Below are 16,996 nucleotides of genomic sequence, written 5' to 3' on the forward strand. Positions count from 1 at the left end.
AATTTTCTGACAATAATGAAGTTTTTTTATGAATTCATTATGGAATATTTCTGTGGTAATTTCGTTAGGAGCACCTCTTATTCTAACCATAAGCTCTGAAGTAGACTACGTTTGTGAAAACATAGGATTTCACCAATCCTCAAAAGTCTAAGAGGAAACATATGTAAGTCTAAACCGGACGGTCGGTTTTTTAGACACATCCACACCTGTTTACCACTACTCAGATTTTATCAAATATTATCGAGCCTTTATATATAGACTATCATATACGTACACGTCTGTTATCCGAAACCCTCTTCAGTGCAACCTTCAAGTTGTCGCATCGTTCGTCTGAACCACCTGACAATCGTGTTTTTAGTTTGCCAAACATGGCGTCGCCAGTAGTCACTATTTCGGAGGGACAAGTCAGGGGTTGCGTTAAGACCGATTTTGACGGGAGTCAGTTTTATTCTTTCCTCGGCATTCCCTACGCTAAACCCCCAATTGGAGAGCTCAGATTCAAGGTAAGTTATGAAATGGATTTATTATAATATTACTGGCGAAATGTTTTCATTAGGGACGAGTTTTGTAAACTCTTCCCAAAGGTCAAGGGCTTGGTGAAGTATTTCCACAGATAGGTATACCGCATTGAAATTCGGGCTGAAGATTGTAAACGGAGTATAAGGCGTTTTATCAAAACGAGAGAATTGCAAGAAAGTGGAAAAAGCGACACGAAGAAATCGAGATACGCAGAGTATTACAAATTACTAAATTGGATGGCCAAAAAACTGTGCTTCGTGGTACTTTTGTTATCTCGCTTTCAAATAAGGTTTTCTGGGTACTGAATGTGGCGGGAAGTTCATATTTTCATTATTTGTTTCTTGAAAATTCCGGCTTCAAACTCGTAAATTCGAAATTATTATCGAAATTTAGACGAGATTGAAGTCGTTATTTTGAAATTACGAGATTCAAGTCGAAATTTCGATATCAAAGTAGTAATTTCAAGTCCAAAGTCGAAATTTCGACGAGGTCAGTCATAATTTTGAAATTTGAAAGCCAAGCTTCAACATTTCGACTTTGAATTCGAAATTATGACTTGAAACGCGAAAGTTTGAATTTCTAAAATAACTGTGAGAATCAATTTTTGTATTAAGTTCGGGCCAGAATTACTATATAGAGAAGATTGCGAAATACAGTCGACTTTCGACGAGGGGGCACCTGAAGAAAGGGAGAAGGTGTGGTTGCAAACTAGGTTGGCACCAGTGATATATGACAGCAAATTTGACGTTACCGAGTTTGAATTTTAGAATGAGTTTAGTTTATGGGAGGTTTATGAATTTTCCTAAAATTTCTTCTAAAATTTATCGATAATGAGTGTTTCACAGTTCATTTATTATCTTTATAGTTACAGTGTAATGTTTCAATATAACCAGGACATGAGTGCTGTGTAAATATATGTTGAACAATTATCAGCAGTGCAAGGCACAAATATTCTTTATCTAAAAAGATATCATTCTAGTTTTCCAAAATAATAAACTTTTGTCCAATTAAATCAATCTTATAGGTCTCCCCGTTTCCGAGATAACAATCGTGGTATTAGTTTAAAAACGGCCTGTACTCGTATATGTTTATATACGTCCTGAAGGTGAACCATATGAATTGATTTCGTATGTATATATTTTCCGAGTTTATTTTAAGAATGTGTTGAATAAAATGTGTAGAATATATATAGGGTCTTTCATTATAAGCGCTTCCTACTTTTAAATTCAAATAAAAGTGTGTGTGAGATATCGTGAAAATATTTGGTAATATTCGTTTTGAGGGCACCCGGCGATTTTGAAAAACTTTTTAAGTGTACTTACGTATTTTGATGCGTAGATTACGAATCCAAAAGAAAAAAGCGGCGCTCTCCCTTATTTACAGAGTTACGGCCCTTCAAAGTACAGAAAAGGGCAACTTTTCAGCCTTCTTTTTCACAAAATAAACTATTTAAAAACACAAGCATTTATTTACTACGTCACCTTTACATCTTATTCCTTCTTTCTTGACACTTTTCACTTCAACAATCAACATTTTTCCAATAAAAATGTACGGTGCTGCTTTTTGGTTATATATCTCTGTATTTTACGTTTTCAAGATTAATGGCATAGTTGGTACGACTGATGATGTCAATATTCCTGAAGTAATTCAAATGTGTTTTGCCTTCATTCTTTAGATCGTAAATTGTTTTTTCTAATCACTCACGTCAAACTAAAAATCCAAATCTATGAATTTGAAATAGTAGGCGGCGGCAAATACCGACCGCTTTTTTCTGAAATGTCACTAGTAACTAACTTAGAATGTCACCAGAAGAAGCAATCGTTTTCAAATTGAGTTGTTTTAAAAGAAAAATGTTGATTGTTGAATTGAAAAGTGTCAATTAAGCAGGAATAAGGTGTGAAGGCTTCCCCCACCTTTTCATCGGTGGGGGAAGCGGCTATAGATTTTTAAATATGTAAAAATATACTGTTGAATGGACATACTCGAGCGCGTCAGATATTGATACCATCAATGTCCTACGTATTTTTGATAATGTTGGTATTTTAATCTGATCGTTTGCATGATGTGGGTGGTTATACGTAAGGGTTAAATATGAAAAGAAAAAAAAATTAATCGAGCACGTCAGATTTTCTAAGTGGGTGTAAAGTGCAACAAAAAAAAAGGATCTCATTCAATAACCTGATGATTTCGATCTGACGCAAACTCGCGGCCATTATTATAATGTGCAAAAAAAATTCGCCATTTACTCAAGCGCGTCAGATTAGGATATATATGGTTCATCTTTATGTTTTAGACGTGCTGTCTCATAATCTGACGATTATCTAGCGGGATTCGCTTAATCTGACAAAAATAATATTTTTTTTTTGAACTTAATTAATCGAAAAGCTCAGGAAATGGCATGCAAATAAAAAAGTCTATGTTTTTTTAAGTAGAATACTTGTATTTATAAAACAATAATTTTAAAAAAATGCTCAAAAAAGTTCAATTTTTATAATCAATTGATTAATTAATAAAGAAAAGAGAAATAAAACTTTCTATGTTTTTTACCACTTTTATTTGTGCAGGGAACTGCAGTAACGTTAGTTACAAATAAAGGTGGTAAAAAAACATAGGAAGTTTAATTTTTCTTTTCTTCATTATGATTTCCTACCACGTAGTAATGGTTACATCCATCAATTAATTGATTATCATCTTCATCACGAACGAGTCGCTGTGATCAGCTGTGATGGCGTCATGGCAACAGAGCTGATCAGAGAGTGGGGACGGATGGAGTAAGAGAGTAATAGAAACTCGGAGAGGGAAATATAGGTATCACAAAGCTGCACGCGTTAAACTTCATCGACGAATGTTTGTTATTTCGGCTTGCGGAATTCGTCAGATTATATAGTTTTCGTTGTCCTTGAATTATTTCCTTCAAAATAAAAAAAATAGCTACGCTCGAGAATGTAGAAATGACGTTATTTTTTTTCAACTTTTCCGCCTTCCCTTTCTTTACGTCACTCTCAAATTGTCAGATTAATAGAATATACACTTTTTAGCAGGTAATCAACTCACCCTACCTTAATCTGACGCGCTCGAGAATTTCTGATGATCATTTTTTTTACTATTCTGATCCTTTATCCTTCACCGGCGGCCTTATATATGAGGCTCATATTTGGTGGAGGTACTTAACCGGGTACAAGGTATCCCCCTGTATATTAATCTGCCGCGCTTTAGTAAATCCCGATATCCCCGCTTGGGCTCCCCTATTATTAGGAGAAAATTCAAAGAAGCCGCGTATACGCTGTCCAACAACGTATTTAGCCAAGTAAGCGTAGAGATACGTAACATATGGAAACCTCTAATCAAACGAAAAACGACCAACTCCCGCCAAACGGTCATCTCCCACTAAAACCAATGAAGCGGAGAGAGGGAAGAGGGGATAGATGAAAGCACTCGAATGACCCATTAATAGTCAGATCTCGGAGGAATGAGTTCAGTTATCACCCGAATACGATTGTGGATACTAACAATCGAAATGTCGTAACACAACTTGGTTTGGAATCTTGTAATTTTCAATTCTCGTTAATAATATTATTTATTTTTTTAATTTTCAGCTTGTATTGATATTTCATTTTTTTGTTGTTGTTGCTTGTATGTTATTTCTTTGTAATTTCAGTTTTCTGTTTATTAAAATTATTATTTTTCGGTTAATCTTATTAATTTTTTTCAGGGATTTCAAATCAATTCATATTATATTAGACAATGGAAGTCCGAACTGATGAAATCTAGATAGTATGTCTTTTCTATCGAATTGGGTTCATTTCAACAGGTCTAGTAGGAATAATCTCTGAAAAACATGGTTTTGCTGGCCTAGCCTGCAGTTTTTTCAACATTTTATCGGTTCAAAGAAAGTAATCATGAATGAAATGATTAATATACAAAGTGGCGACGTCAAACTTTCCAGTGAGACAGAAAACATTTCGTACCTAAGTAGAACACATACTGGGTTACGAAAAAGTCTAGAACAATGCCCAAGAGCCATATAATAAAAGAGCAATATTTTCTAACAAATATTGTGACATTTTCCAGGCTCCCCAACCCGCTGAACCATGGAGTGGCATAAAAGAAACGGTGAAAGTTGGAGACGCGTGTATACAAAGGGAGGTTATGGTCAGTGGAGCTATTCAAGGATCTGAGGATTGTTTGCATCTCAATGTTTTCACGAGGACGGTAAGAATATTTTTTCTCCAACTTCATAATATTCATTTTACTATTTATTATATGCGAGCGCTTTCGGTAGCTGGCTGTGCTATCATCTTCAAGGCTCTACTCACACTCTTTTGAGAAATTAAATCTCCTGTGTCACTTCTCAGATTCCGCAAGAGGACTCCACATTGAAACCAGTCATGGTGTGGATCCACGGTGGAGCCTTCACTCAGGGATCGAACGACACCAAAATGTTCGGCCCTGAATACATCATGACCGAAGACGTAGTCCTAGTGACGATCAACTATCGCCTGGGTTATTTGGGATTCTTGAGGCTTAAAGACCCCTCGCTGGAAGTGCCTGGAAACGCTGGACTTAAGGATCAAGTATTGGCTCTCAAGTGGGTGCAGAGGAACATAAAACAATTCAACGGGGACCCCAACAACGTCACGATATTTGGTAGGTGGTGGTGTGTACGGTTGTAGCTCTTGCTACAAGGTGTATGCACCTTGCTTTTCTCCTTTTTTTGTAACTTAACGCAAAAATGCTGGGACAGGTCAATTTTGCTTTTGAGGAGGACACATTTTAGATGTATTTTCCTATTTGTGCCTTCAACCCCCTAGCGAGGGTGAGTAACAACCTTAAAATTTTAAATGGAAAGTGGGGTCGAGTGATATATCATTTGAAAGGGCACAAAATTCTCTTTCCAACGATACCTCATTTGTTGTATTTACTTGAATAGTTATAAAAAAAGCAAGGACATTAAAAAAAACTGCAAAAAGAGAAGATTTTCCTTTAAATATTATTTTTGAATTTTGCAAACTGAGAACAATTGTCAGAATGAAATATAATAACTTAGAGGCTGACGAAAATAGTTCACTCAAAAGAAAAAATTTAAACAATTTTGATGATAGAAAAAAAAATCGAAAATTCAATAAAGTAATACATTAGTCCTTTGAATTAATTTTTCTACATTCATGCAAAAAAAAAATTAATTCAAATTTTGATTATTGCATAAAGCAGTTTCTTTTTGCTCTAATGTACTATTATAATATATTAAATTGTAGATTTATGGATTTCATCATTTATGGAACAAAGTTCAAGTCAAATTATTCTATCTAAATTTCTCATAAAAAATAAAAACCGTATCATGTATTTTCTGTCAGATAAATGAAAAAAGTTGTTGAAACTATAAACAATTTATTACTTATATATTTTTTATTATTGAGCGTTCATTATAGAAAATGGAACAAAAAGTTATAGAAAACATTTTTAGATAATATTATTATCTAAAACAAAGTTCATCACGAAATTTTTGTGGGAGTTACAGTTTACACGAACATAACAAAAAACTGATGAAACCTCTTACTTTCAAAAAGGGCAAAATAGCTCGCCCTATCATCCACAAAAGAAGAATTTTTACTTAGTATTAATTCATTTATATCAAGTATTCAATCCTATATAAAAATAATATTTCAATAAGGGATTTACCTGAAATTTGTTAATTTTAATTTAAAAGTGCAGTACCGAATCAATCCAGAGTCATCACTGTTACGTCACGCGACCACGTGACATATCTAACAAAATCGCAAAAGTAAGCAATCCTTTTTTTTGGAAAAGAAAATTTTTGGCTTTCTACTACTCCATCTTGATACAAAAAAAGGATGAGGGAATCTTCCAAAGCAAGGAAGGAATTAATCAATTTGAAAATAAGTAACTCTATACATGGATGTGTAGATCATGCAAAGAAGTAATTTTCAGACACAAACTGAAAGAAAGTCCTTCTGAAACAGCTACTTTCCATATAAACATTGAATTACACGAAAGAAAAAAAATTCTTTCGAAACGAATACTTCTATATGAACACCGAATTATACAGTTTGTATTTCAAACATTCGTTGTGGAATAAAAAAATCAGATATCATTCACATAAGTTCTACTTTAAATGAATGGTAACAAATTGCACTTACATGGAACACTGTCAGCCTCACTGGTATACATCGATGTTTCGCCTTAAGACAGTTTCCCTAAGGCTCTTCAGTACCAAATTGGATAACGCCGGTGCAAGGCTGTTTTATAAGGTACCCCGCTCTTGAGGAGACAACTCAGTTTTAGGTTCAGTTATTGGATCAGGAGTTGGGGAGTTGAGAAGCTCTCGCTCCTGAGCAAGGTCAAGATGTTATGCTTTCTGAATAAAGATCGACAGGAATCCCTGAATCCAACTCTATACATATTTCTAATTCCTCTTTTTTGTACAAACACCCTATCAAACATGTATTGGCAACACGTTCCCCAAAAACAGATACCATATCTCAGATGGGAATCGATGAGAGCAAAGTACACATTTTTTGCCTTATTAGTGCCCAATTCATTTACTGATACTCTGACTGCTAAGCATCCTGATGAAATTTTTTTACATAGGTTATTTATGTGACCTTCAAAATCCAAATTTTTATCAATTTGTAATCCCAGAAATTTTGCTTTTTCTTTTCTATTAATTGAGTACCCAGGTAGATATCTAGTGTGTAGCACTTGAAGGTGATGATGCTAGTTTTTGAGATATTAAATAACAATATCCATGCTAATCAAATCATGCAGTTTCATGCAGCATCTTCTATGTTTTTCGAACTCTGCAAGGGTAGGTAGCATAGAAATATGCCTGAAGTTGGCAGGATTGATAGTGTCGCCTTCTTTGTGCAAAGGAATAACAAATGCTGTTTTTAAACTTGCCGGAAATACACCCGTTATGAAGCTTGTATTTATAACTTCTACCAAAGCGGTGATAGCGTAGTTGGGCAACTTGGTAAATACCTTTATGCTCATGTCATCCCAACCAGCCGAGTTTAAATTTTTAATTTCTTCAAGAATCAACCTTATTCTGTGTTTTATTACTTAATGCATGCACTATCCGAAGCAGCACTGCTATTCATATACATACAAATATAATTCCTGCAGTGAAATAGAGTTCAACATCAGCATCAAATTAAGCGCTGAAACGCTTGCGAATGTCATCGCGTCTGCTTATGACATAAGCATTATATGAAGTTGATGGAAAAACAGGCCGAGTACAAATAATAAACAATAAAATATATCAAATGAATCAACATGGCAACCCGTTTGAGCTTGTCACATGATAAAAAGGCCTATTAATGCTATATTTAGCGAAGATATGTTGTGAATTTCAGAAAATTACCGCCCAATGTTTTGAAAAAATAACATTTCCATCAATCCAACCGACTGCGCCATGTCTTATTCATTTGTTTCAATCCTATCATAAATAAATATTCTATTGACAAATAATCAATGATTATTTTAGACAACTCTCAACTATTGTGAAATAAAGAAATAGTTAAATACATATAATATATTCTATTTATATTATGAAGAAATAAAAAGAACAGACATTGTTATTTATCGTTTAGGTGAAAGTGCTGGAGGCGCTTCTGTCCACTACCACATCTTATCACCGGCCTCGAAGGGTCTTTTCCACAAGGCCATTCCACAAAGCGGTTCGGTTTTGAACCCTTGGGCCTTGATGGATCCCAACATATTCGAATTCTTGGATTTTATGGAGAAAGGCATCAAAGACGAGAAGACTGCTTTGGAAGTTTTGAAGAACATGTCTGTCAGTGAGTTGTACGAGTACCAAGAGAGATTTTTGCTGGTAAGAGGATTTTTGGTTCAGTTGATCGAGTTTTCAAAAGGGTAGCCACATCAGAAAGGCATTTTCGAAGATCTCTTCAGTTGCTAGGCTGTCCCAGATATCGTTGAAGACCCATATAGCGACAATTCTTTGTCGTTATGTGGGTGGAGTTCAATAGCAACTGTTTTATTTGTTGAGCATCCACTTATGGTAGACCCAATTTCATTTTATTCATTCGTTAGGTTCAACCTGTGCTTGGAGTCGTAGGTCCTGTAATAGAAGAACCAAATCCGACTGCGTTCCTCACCAAAGATCCCATGGAAGTCATTATCTCCGGAGAATATAACAAAGTACCCATGATTTGGGGTTACACTTCCAACGAAGGAATAATCTTCAAGGTCTTTCAAAAAATGGCCAAAGAAGGGAAGGCTGGAAAGATGGACGAACAACCTAAGTTGGAAGATATCGTGCCACCGAACATGAAATTAGAAAGAGGTTGTCCTACAAGTCAGGAAATATGTAAAAAAATTGCCGATTTTTACTTCCAGGGAGAAAACGCCAAGAACCAGTTGTTGGTGAGTTCAACCATTAACTCTCAATCAATTTTTTTTATCATTTTTCCAGCTGGGAAGAGTGAACCCTTGCACTTGAAAATACACTTTCAAAGTAATATTACTCAAAGTTATCGACCTGAACTGTTCATTTCAGAGGGTTTTTCTTAGGAATATTTTATTTTGAGAGACAGCTTCTATGTCAACGTCAAACGTGACAGAGCGCCCGTACACGAGCCACATTTTGCGGTCGGATCGACCACACAATTGCAGTCGCGTTCCAGGGAACTCAAGCCGCCCATAATAAATACTGTACTACACGTATACAGGCGTTCACAAAAGTCAAAACGGACGTCTGCAGTCAACTTGCTGCTGATCTCCGCCGAGATGTCATCGCGGCATCCGCCGTACACTAACCAAAAACTTGCAGTCGTACCCAACCGCGTACACCGTGGTGTACTTTTTCTCATATTGGTATCACTGCATTAAATGTTTGATGTCAGTTGCCTCAACTGCAAGCGCGGTTTATATGACTGCAAGTCAACCACAAAAATGTGGTTGGGTCAACCGCGGAGTGCAGTCAACGTGACCACAATGTTGTGGTTGCCTCAACTGCAAATATGTGGTCTGTGTATGGCCGGACTTAGGCTAATGACCAAAGCACTTCAGGCAGTTAACACAAAAGAAGAGTAACTTTTGCTTCAATACCTCGACTGTTTTCTCAAGGACAGAACATATCCACTGCAGGAAAAGTCTTAAGGCACTCTAAGAGCGGTGCCTCGGGCGAAAGTAGCGAGTCAGGTTGGTAACGCTGAAGATTAAATACATTTGGGAAAACGTTCTCAAGAAATTCAATCGACATAAACGCAGTTCTCCAAATGAAAGAGATCTTAAACAGTGGAGTTCCAGGTGTACTGAGGTGATCCTCAAAACAGCCACAGTCCGTCACGTATTTCTGATATGTACGCTCTTCTTGGAATCAAATGTGCCAAGTCACCTGAAAACCTCCCGTAGAAGTATCTATGAAAGAGTGACAAATCTTCAACCTTTCTTCGATGTTTCAGACTATCGAGGTTGCAAGTGATGTCCACGTCTCCAATCAGGCGGATGGCTCCTTTCTGAATGGAATCCAGCAGCTTCAGCATATGCTTAGGGGCGGAACTCCGTACATGAGAGCAATACTCCAAATAAGGTCTGATCTGGGCTTTATAAAGGATCAAAAGTTGCTGAGGTGTGTACAGTTTTCAGGTTCAGAACAGTGTTTCAAGCTTTTGAGAAGTAGCCTTTGCAATTCCAGCCACATGATTGTGCCAAGACATATTGGAGTGCATTTTCACCCCCAACAAACTTATCGAAGTGAAAAGCGGAATTCTCTGTCCTTACATTATTATATCCGGTTCCTGCCTGGGTTTTCATGGCATTGAATTGAATCTGGTTACTTTCACTCCAGTTCGAGATCACTTCTAGATCATCATTAAGATATGCAATCTCCTGCTGTCGGTGAAAATATGCATCCGTAGTCGATGTCCTGGAATGACAGAGAGTTAGAAAAAATATGGATTCCTGGGGAATACCAGCGTTGATGATAAAAGTATTCGAGAGATATCAATCGATGGCCACTTGCAGGAAACATTATTTCAAGAAGCTGGAGAGCCATGCACAAAAATGATCCGACAAACCATCGCGTCTAAGTTTGGCCAGCAAACTCTCATGCAACACACGGTCAAGATTTTTCTTGCCTTTTTTGGGAATAAGCTGAACGCAAAAAATCTTCCAACGAGAAGGAAAAACCCACTTGTAAGATAGGTCGAAAAGTCTGCAAAATACCGGTGCAAGTTCATTTGCGCACTTTTCAAGTACGATGACGGGCACTTCATCAGGACCAGACGCCTTGTTGATATTGAGCTGTTTCAAAATTAGCCCAACTAGACGTTGTCGAAAAGTAATTTCCGGCATTGTGGATTCTAGAGTAGTAGTAATAGTGGGTGGTGTGTCCCCCCAGAAAATCTACTGTAGAGTGATTATCAGAAACAAGTTATAATGTATTATTTTTTATTTTCAGTTGTTAAGTGATTACTATTTCGTAATTGGCATATTATCGTCCGTTATTAATCATGCAAGGACTTGTCATTATCCAATTTTCTTATACCGGATGAGTTGTGAAACCAATTTGAATATAGCGAAGAAACTATTCAAAATGCAGGATATACCAGGTATAACTTGTTTATTACTTTTTTAGTGTGCAATAGTATTGTTATTAAGATTCTAGTTACAAACGTTTTCAATATTTTTCATGTTCATCATGGCAGTTATCATTATATTTCATCAGTAACAAGTAAATTTCCCAAATTTACATTACGTGGAAGAAGACAAATAAGAATGTCTTTACAGTAAAGACACGCCCCAAGAAGCCATTGTATGGCGAAACACATGTTGCGTTTTTGTGAAATCGTGTAGTAAAAATCTCACAATAAAGTGTTTTTTAAATACGTTAGATTCAAAATGATTTAACGTTACCGAAATATTGGTCACTACAAAATCATTTTTCACGCGAAACGTTAGGATCACGAAATAGTTTCATGTCGCCAGAATATTAGTCAGTACCGAATTATATTCAGATCGCCGAAACAATCGATTATTTCTCACTTCACCAAAGCAATAAACAAAAATGATTTTTTCTCCAACGAGCAAGACCGTATCTTAAAACAATTTACGTAGCCGTAATATCAGTCACTTCCATTTCACATTACCGGAACGTTCATCACTTCCAAATAAATTCAACGTCTCAGAAATAATTAATTCGCAAATTGAAGATAGATCTGAAACCTCGGGTGTAGAAAGAATCCTAAACAAGCGATGATCCCAAAAACAGAACTTCAACACTCTTTACAAAGCGCATTTCACCATTGTCCAGAACACAAAATGGCAGGACTAAATGTTCGTGCTCATAGCCTTGTTCCTTCTATATTTTCATTTTTGGTAAATGAGAAACTGATTACCAGAATATGGCCGAAAGGAGATTTCCAGTGGTCCCATATGAAGTTGGGGCTCCAGAATGAAGAATCAGCTATGAAGAAATATAAGATGGTCTGTCCCAAAAATGAAAATGCAGAAGGAACTCAGAAAGATAGGTTATTTATTCATTAGCAAATGTCAAATGTCATTATTTTACCGCAGTTGGTAACCATTGGGTCACATCACTTATTAATAAGGTCAATTAATTCGCAAATTGAAGATAGATCCGAAACCTCGGGTGTAGAATGGAATCCAAAACAAGCGATGATCCCAAAAACAGAACTGCAACAGTCTTTACAAAGCGCATTTCACCATTGTCCAGAACACAAAATGTCAGGACTAAATGTTCGTGCCCATAGTCTTGTTATGTTTCCTTTGATTGAAGAATTAATTTGCTGTTTGAAAGCCATTTGCAGTGTACTCTTCATTATCTACATATTGTCTACACATGTATTTTCTTCTAAGTTGGCTACTATGTGTATTTGTCATTAGCTTCAGTTATCATACTACTAAGATTTATTTGTTGTTTTTATTTCATTTTTTCCATTTGTCTTAGTATTTAGTGGAGGTAACGGTGTGAACAATTAACATGACAACTGACACTAATGACAAATAAACATAGTAACCAACTCAGAAAATTGTATGCGCTTTAAATATCGTACATTAAATTTTTGTGTTTACAGTGTTGCCTACATGAATAACATGTGTTTTGTCGTTTGTCATTGTCAACGCCATAGAATAAATACCGCAAGATTCAGATTTTGAATTTCATTGGATAGTAATACAAGAGAAACAGGCAAGAATTCATCGTTCCGTCTTAATACTTGTGCTTTATTACTTTGTTCTGTGTTGCTCAACAAAACTTGACTGGTGGAGAAAGTGAAGAAAATTTGAATACAGTAGTATTTCATATTTTATGAGAAGAAATTTTTGTTCCTAGTTGTTTCAACATTTGTTGTGACTAAAAAGGGGCTTCATGGAAGAGGTGATTAATGAATAGAAGGAATGAGGAAAAGGGAGAATATAAAAATCAAAATAATTCACAACATGTTTCATTCAGTTATCAATAACAGTCATAAATGTTTGAAAAAAATTAATCATAGGGAAAATTAGTAATTCAGCTTATTCTCATGAAAGTGAAAACTTCCAGCTAGAATAGTTTCTGTGATTTTATTTTCAGGTGTTTGTCATGGGGAAGATCTCGCTTATCTATTTAAACACAGCTTAGGTCTTGACGTGGAAATCGGAGAGGTCGAAATGGTTTGTCTGCGGAGGTTCCTGAAATTATGGACGAATTTGCCAAGTATGGAAATCCGACTCCAGAGAAAAACGATTTGAATATTCAGTGGAAACCTGTGGATGGAGAACACGTGAATATCTTGGATATCGGAAAAGAACTCGTCATGGAAACTAATCCCGAAGATGATAGAGTTCGTCTGTGGAAGGAGATTTACCAGCTGAGTCCTGCTACTGCAAATTATTTGTGAAAATATCACTTCTGTTTTTATTGTTCTGTGATTGACCAAACTATTATATATTATAATTTTCTTATGTTTCATATAGTAATAGTTTAGGCTCCATCTACTTGAAATGAAAAAAAATCCATCTCATTTGTGATGAAAATTCTGATTATATTTCAAAAATCCGCCAGCGTTTTATTAAAATGATAATAATGATAATTTTATAATATACTTCAGTAAAAATTCCTGCACCGACACCTATCAGATATAATCTAACGCTGTTCGTGGTATTAGCCAGGGGAGTAAAAATTCAGTCCATTAACCTACAATGTAGGGATTTGAGACTGGACTAAACGAATTTTTCCTTTAGATGATACAACTTACCTGGAAAGCATTTAATATTGTCACCGATAACAGCAGAGTGCATATCTCAATGAGGATGTAGGGTTGATTTCGAATTGTGGTGAAAGTTATTCAACGATCAGCTAGATTTTAATAACAAATTGTGGAACTGAATATTTTAATAAACTTTATTGGGTAACAAAAAACATATCGTCAGACATCACACATTGTTCTGTTTGGTGTAACGCTAAAATTTCCCTAAGTACAACAGATAGTTGGCAACGCCGGTATTAAAAGAAAGTTAAAAATGTAAAAGAGGTTGAAATAGTTGAATAATAAAATTATAAATATAATAAAAGTCTCCTATCATTGAAATATAGATCGGAAAGAGAAATCAATAGAATTACTCACAAAACATAAAATGTTCTACTCATATCATAAACCCTCAATTAAAAAAATGACAAGCGACGGAATTGCCAACTTAAACTAAGTTTATCAACAAAAGTAACCAGGTTCAATTCAATGTCACAAAAACCTGGGAATCAGTTTTCTCTAAAGAGATATATGTCTCCGAACCGAAATAATAATGTTTTCATAAAACAGCTCTAAAACAACGCATTTTAAACGTATCATTTTAACCTTCTTCTTTAAAAAATTATTTGAATACTTGAAAAAGAGGTATGAAATAATGCATTCAACTTTTAAAGGGATTCGTTACTATTTCACCAGTTGGCAACATCGGTTACAGCTTATAAAGGACATTGAATCTGTTACCTGTATGAGACAAACAAAGATGATATATTTCAGAGGCGTGCTGTTCTGTTTACTTCTGTTCCGAGTTCCGAGACATTCTGTGACATATGACATTTTGTGCACCTAACCTATCTTCCTCTATATAAATAACAAAACAACTATTGTTTATGTGGCTTGTGGAGGTGGTATTGAACTTTAATTTATATTTTACCTTAATTGTTGATTTATAAAGGTGATTTTTCTTTTTTAAAGTAGAATATCTCTGATGTAGCATTCTAGGCGCTGTTGCCAATATGTGAATTAGAAACAAATCCCTTTAAAAATTAAATCCCAACATTAAAATGTCGTATGGACCGTCGTATACAAGATGATGTCTATTTATCGTTTTGGCAAAATTTTATTTTTTCGTAGTCCCCATTAAAAAAAAATGGGTAAAAAAATAAAATTTCACTTAGATGGCCATAACTTCAAATCCAGATGTATTTCTCAATGCTGAAAACTTTTCTAAATAACATTTCCAGAGATTTTTCAAAACAAGAGTACTTTACTCTAGTCACAAAATCAAATATTTGAAGGCTCCTCGTATATTACGTATGTTGTACTGTATTTTGTTGGTGCATGTTCAGTTTTAGGGGATGCACAAACTTTTATCAAGAATGACTTCTTGTCGAAAAACCCTTAATAAATAAGTTTCCCATATGGTGCATACTTTGAGGATGACACTGTTGTGAATCATTGCACAAAGCAACATGAAAAATTACATAAAAGTCCGGACAGTCGGTTTTTTAGACACATCCACACTTGATTACCAACCACTCAAATTTTATCAAACGATCAAACCTTTATATCGACAGTCTATGCATACAGACTATCATAGACCAAGATTAAACCACAGTATACTTATTAAACAGTTACACGTCTGTTATACGAAACCCTTTTCAGTGCAATCTTCAAGTTGTCGCTTCGCTCGCCTGAACCATCCGACAATCGTGTTTTTAGTTTGCCAAATATGGCGTCGCCAGTAGTCGCTATTTCGGAGGGACAAGTCAGAGGGTGCGTTGGGACCGATTTTGACGGGGGCCAGTTTTATTCCTTTCTCGGAATTCCCTACGCTAAACCCCCAGTCGGAGAGCTCAGATTCAAGGTGAGTTATGTAGCAGATATATTATAATATCACTGTCGAAGCGAATGTTTTTATTGAGGATGAGTTTTGTGTATTCTTCTCAAAGGCTTGGGTTGAAATGTATTCACAGATATACCGAACTGAAATTCGGGCTGGAGATTGTAAACTTTCAACGCAAGGAATCGAGTTACGGATAGTATTACAAATTATCAAATTTGATGACAGAGAACTATTCTACGTGGTACTTTCATTATGTCACTAATGAGGATATTTGAATGTTTTACACGTACTTACCGTGCGTTCCACTTAGCGCTCACAGAGATCAATATACCCTTTTAACCGTTACACATAACTACCGCGGTCGTTGAGTTTGCGGTTAAAACGTCACTTATGACGTCATTATTTTTGTCCACGGCAAGCTCACAACGACCCATCTGAAGAGCTTGAAGATGTCAACAAGAAATTTAGGAGTAGCATGTGATCGTTGTGAACGCTTAATGGAACGCACACTGAATATCATAAATTGAATTTTCCCCTTTCAAAAACTACCCGACGGGTATCATACGGTTTTCACCAAATTTTGAAATCACGAGATTAAATCATAATTTCAAGTTCAAAATTGAAATTAAAGTCGTTTGTAATTTCTGGATGAAGTCAAAATTTCGACGAAATTATAGTCGTAATTTTGAAGAGATTAAAGCCGAAATTTGTAAATTGAAGTCGAAATTTTGATATTGAAGCCGAAATTTCGACGAGATGAAAGTTGAAACTTTAAAATTACGAGACCAAAGTCGAAATTTCGATATTATATCCCAAATTCCGAGGTCGAAATTTCCAGTTAAAAGTACTAATTTCGACTCCAAACTTCAAACCTGAAATTTCCAGATTGAAGTTGAGTTTGATGTACAATTCAGTTTGGAACTGGGTTACTTTATAGAAAAGGTTGCGAAATACAGTTGACTTTCGACGAGGTGGCACCTGAAGAAAGGGAGATGGTGTGGTTGAAAACAAGGTTGGCACCAGTGACATATGGCAGTTTGAATTTTAGTATAAGAAATTACTTTGGGAGTTTGGTTTATGGGGCGTTTATGAATTTTCCTCAAATTTCTCAAATGAACATTTTTATCGATAATGAGTGTTTCAAAGTTCGTTTATTATCTTTATAGTATAGATAGTGTATTGAAAGTTTGTAATGTTTCATGAGTGCTGTGTAAATAAATGTTTGAACAAAGCACTGATATTCTTTTTATCTGAATAGAGATACCTGTAGTTTCTCAAAATGAAAAACTCTTGTCCAATTCAACCGACCTTGTAGGTCTCACCGTTTCCGTTTCTTTGAATTTGAATAAAACAAACTCTGTGTGGGATATCGTCGAAATGTTTGATTCGTGTAACACGTTCA

At 35.6% G+C, this 16,996-nt stretch overlaps 1 protein-coding gene across 1 annotated transcript in view; it reads left to right on the plus strand.

Annotated features, from left to right (window-relative positions):
• The first annotated feature begins 259 nt into the window (after positions 1-259).
• Positions 260-16,996, plus strand: part of LOC111507795 (uncharacterized) — a 28,430-nt gene continuing 11,693 nt past the window's right edge. The window contains exons 1-7 of the mRNA XM_023163151.2: positions 260-503; positions 4,591-4,731; positions 4,875-5,166; positions 8,130-8,371; positions 8,593-8,925; positions 9,966-10,322; positions 15,379-15,615. Of these exons, the coding sequence (XP_023018919.2) occupies positions 369-503; positions 4,591-4,731; positions 4,875-5,166; positions 8,130-8,371; positions 8,593-8,925; positions 9,966-10,322; positions 15,379-15,615 (1,737 nt within the window). The 5' untranslated portion in view covers positions 260-368. The remainder of the gene's footprint in view (positions 504-4,590; positions 4,732-4,874; positions 5,167-8,129; positions 8,372-8,592; positions 8,926-9,965; positions 10,323-15,378; positions 15,616-16,996) is intronic.

This window comes from Leptinotarsa decemlineata, unplaced genomic scaffold (assembly GCF_025532065.1).
Source record: "Leptinotarsa decemlineata unplaced genomic scaffold, Ldec_3_MD MMD2_P_RNA_scaffold_2, whole genome shotgun sequence".
NCBI lineage: Eukaryota > Metazoa > Arthropoda > Insecta > Coleoptera > Chrysomelidae > Leptinotarsa > Leptinotarsa decemlineata.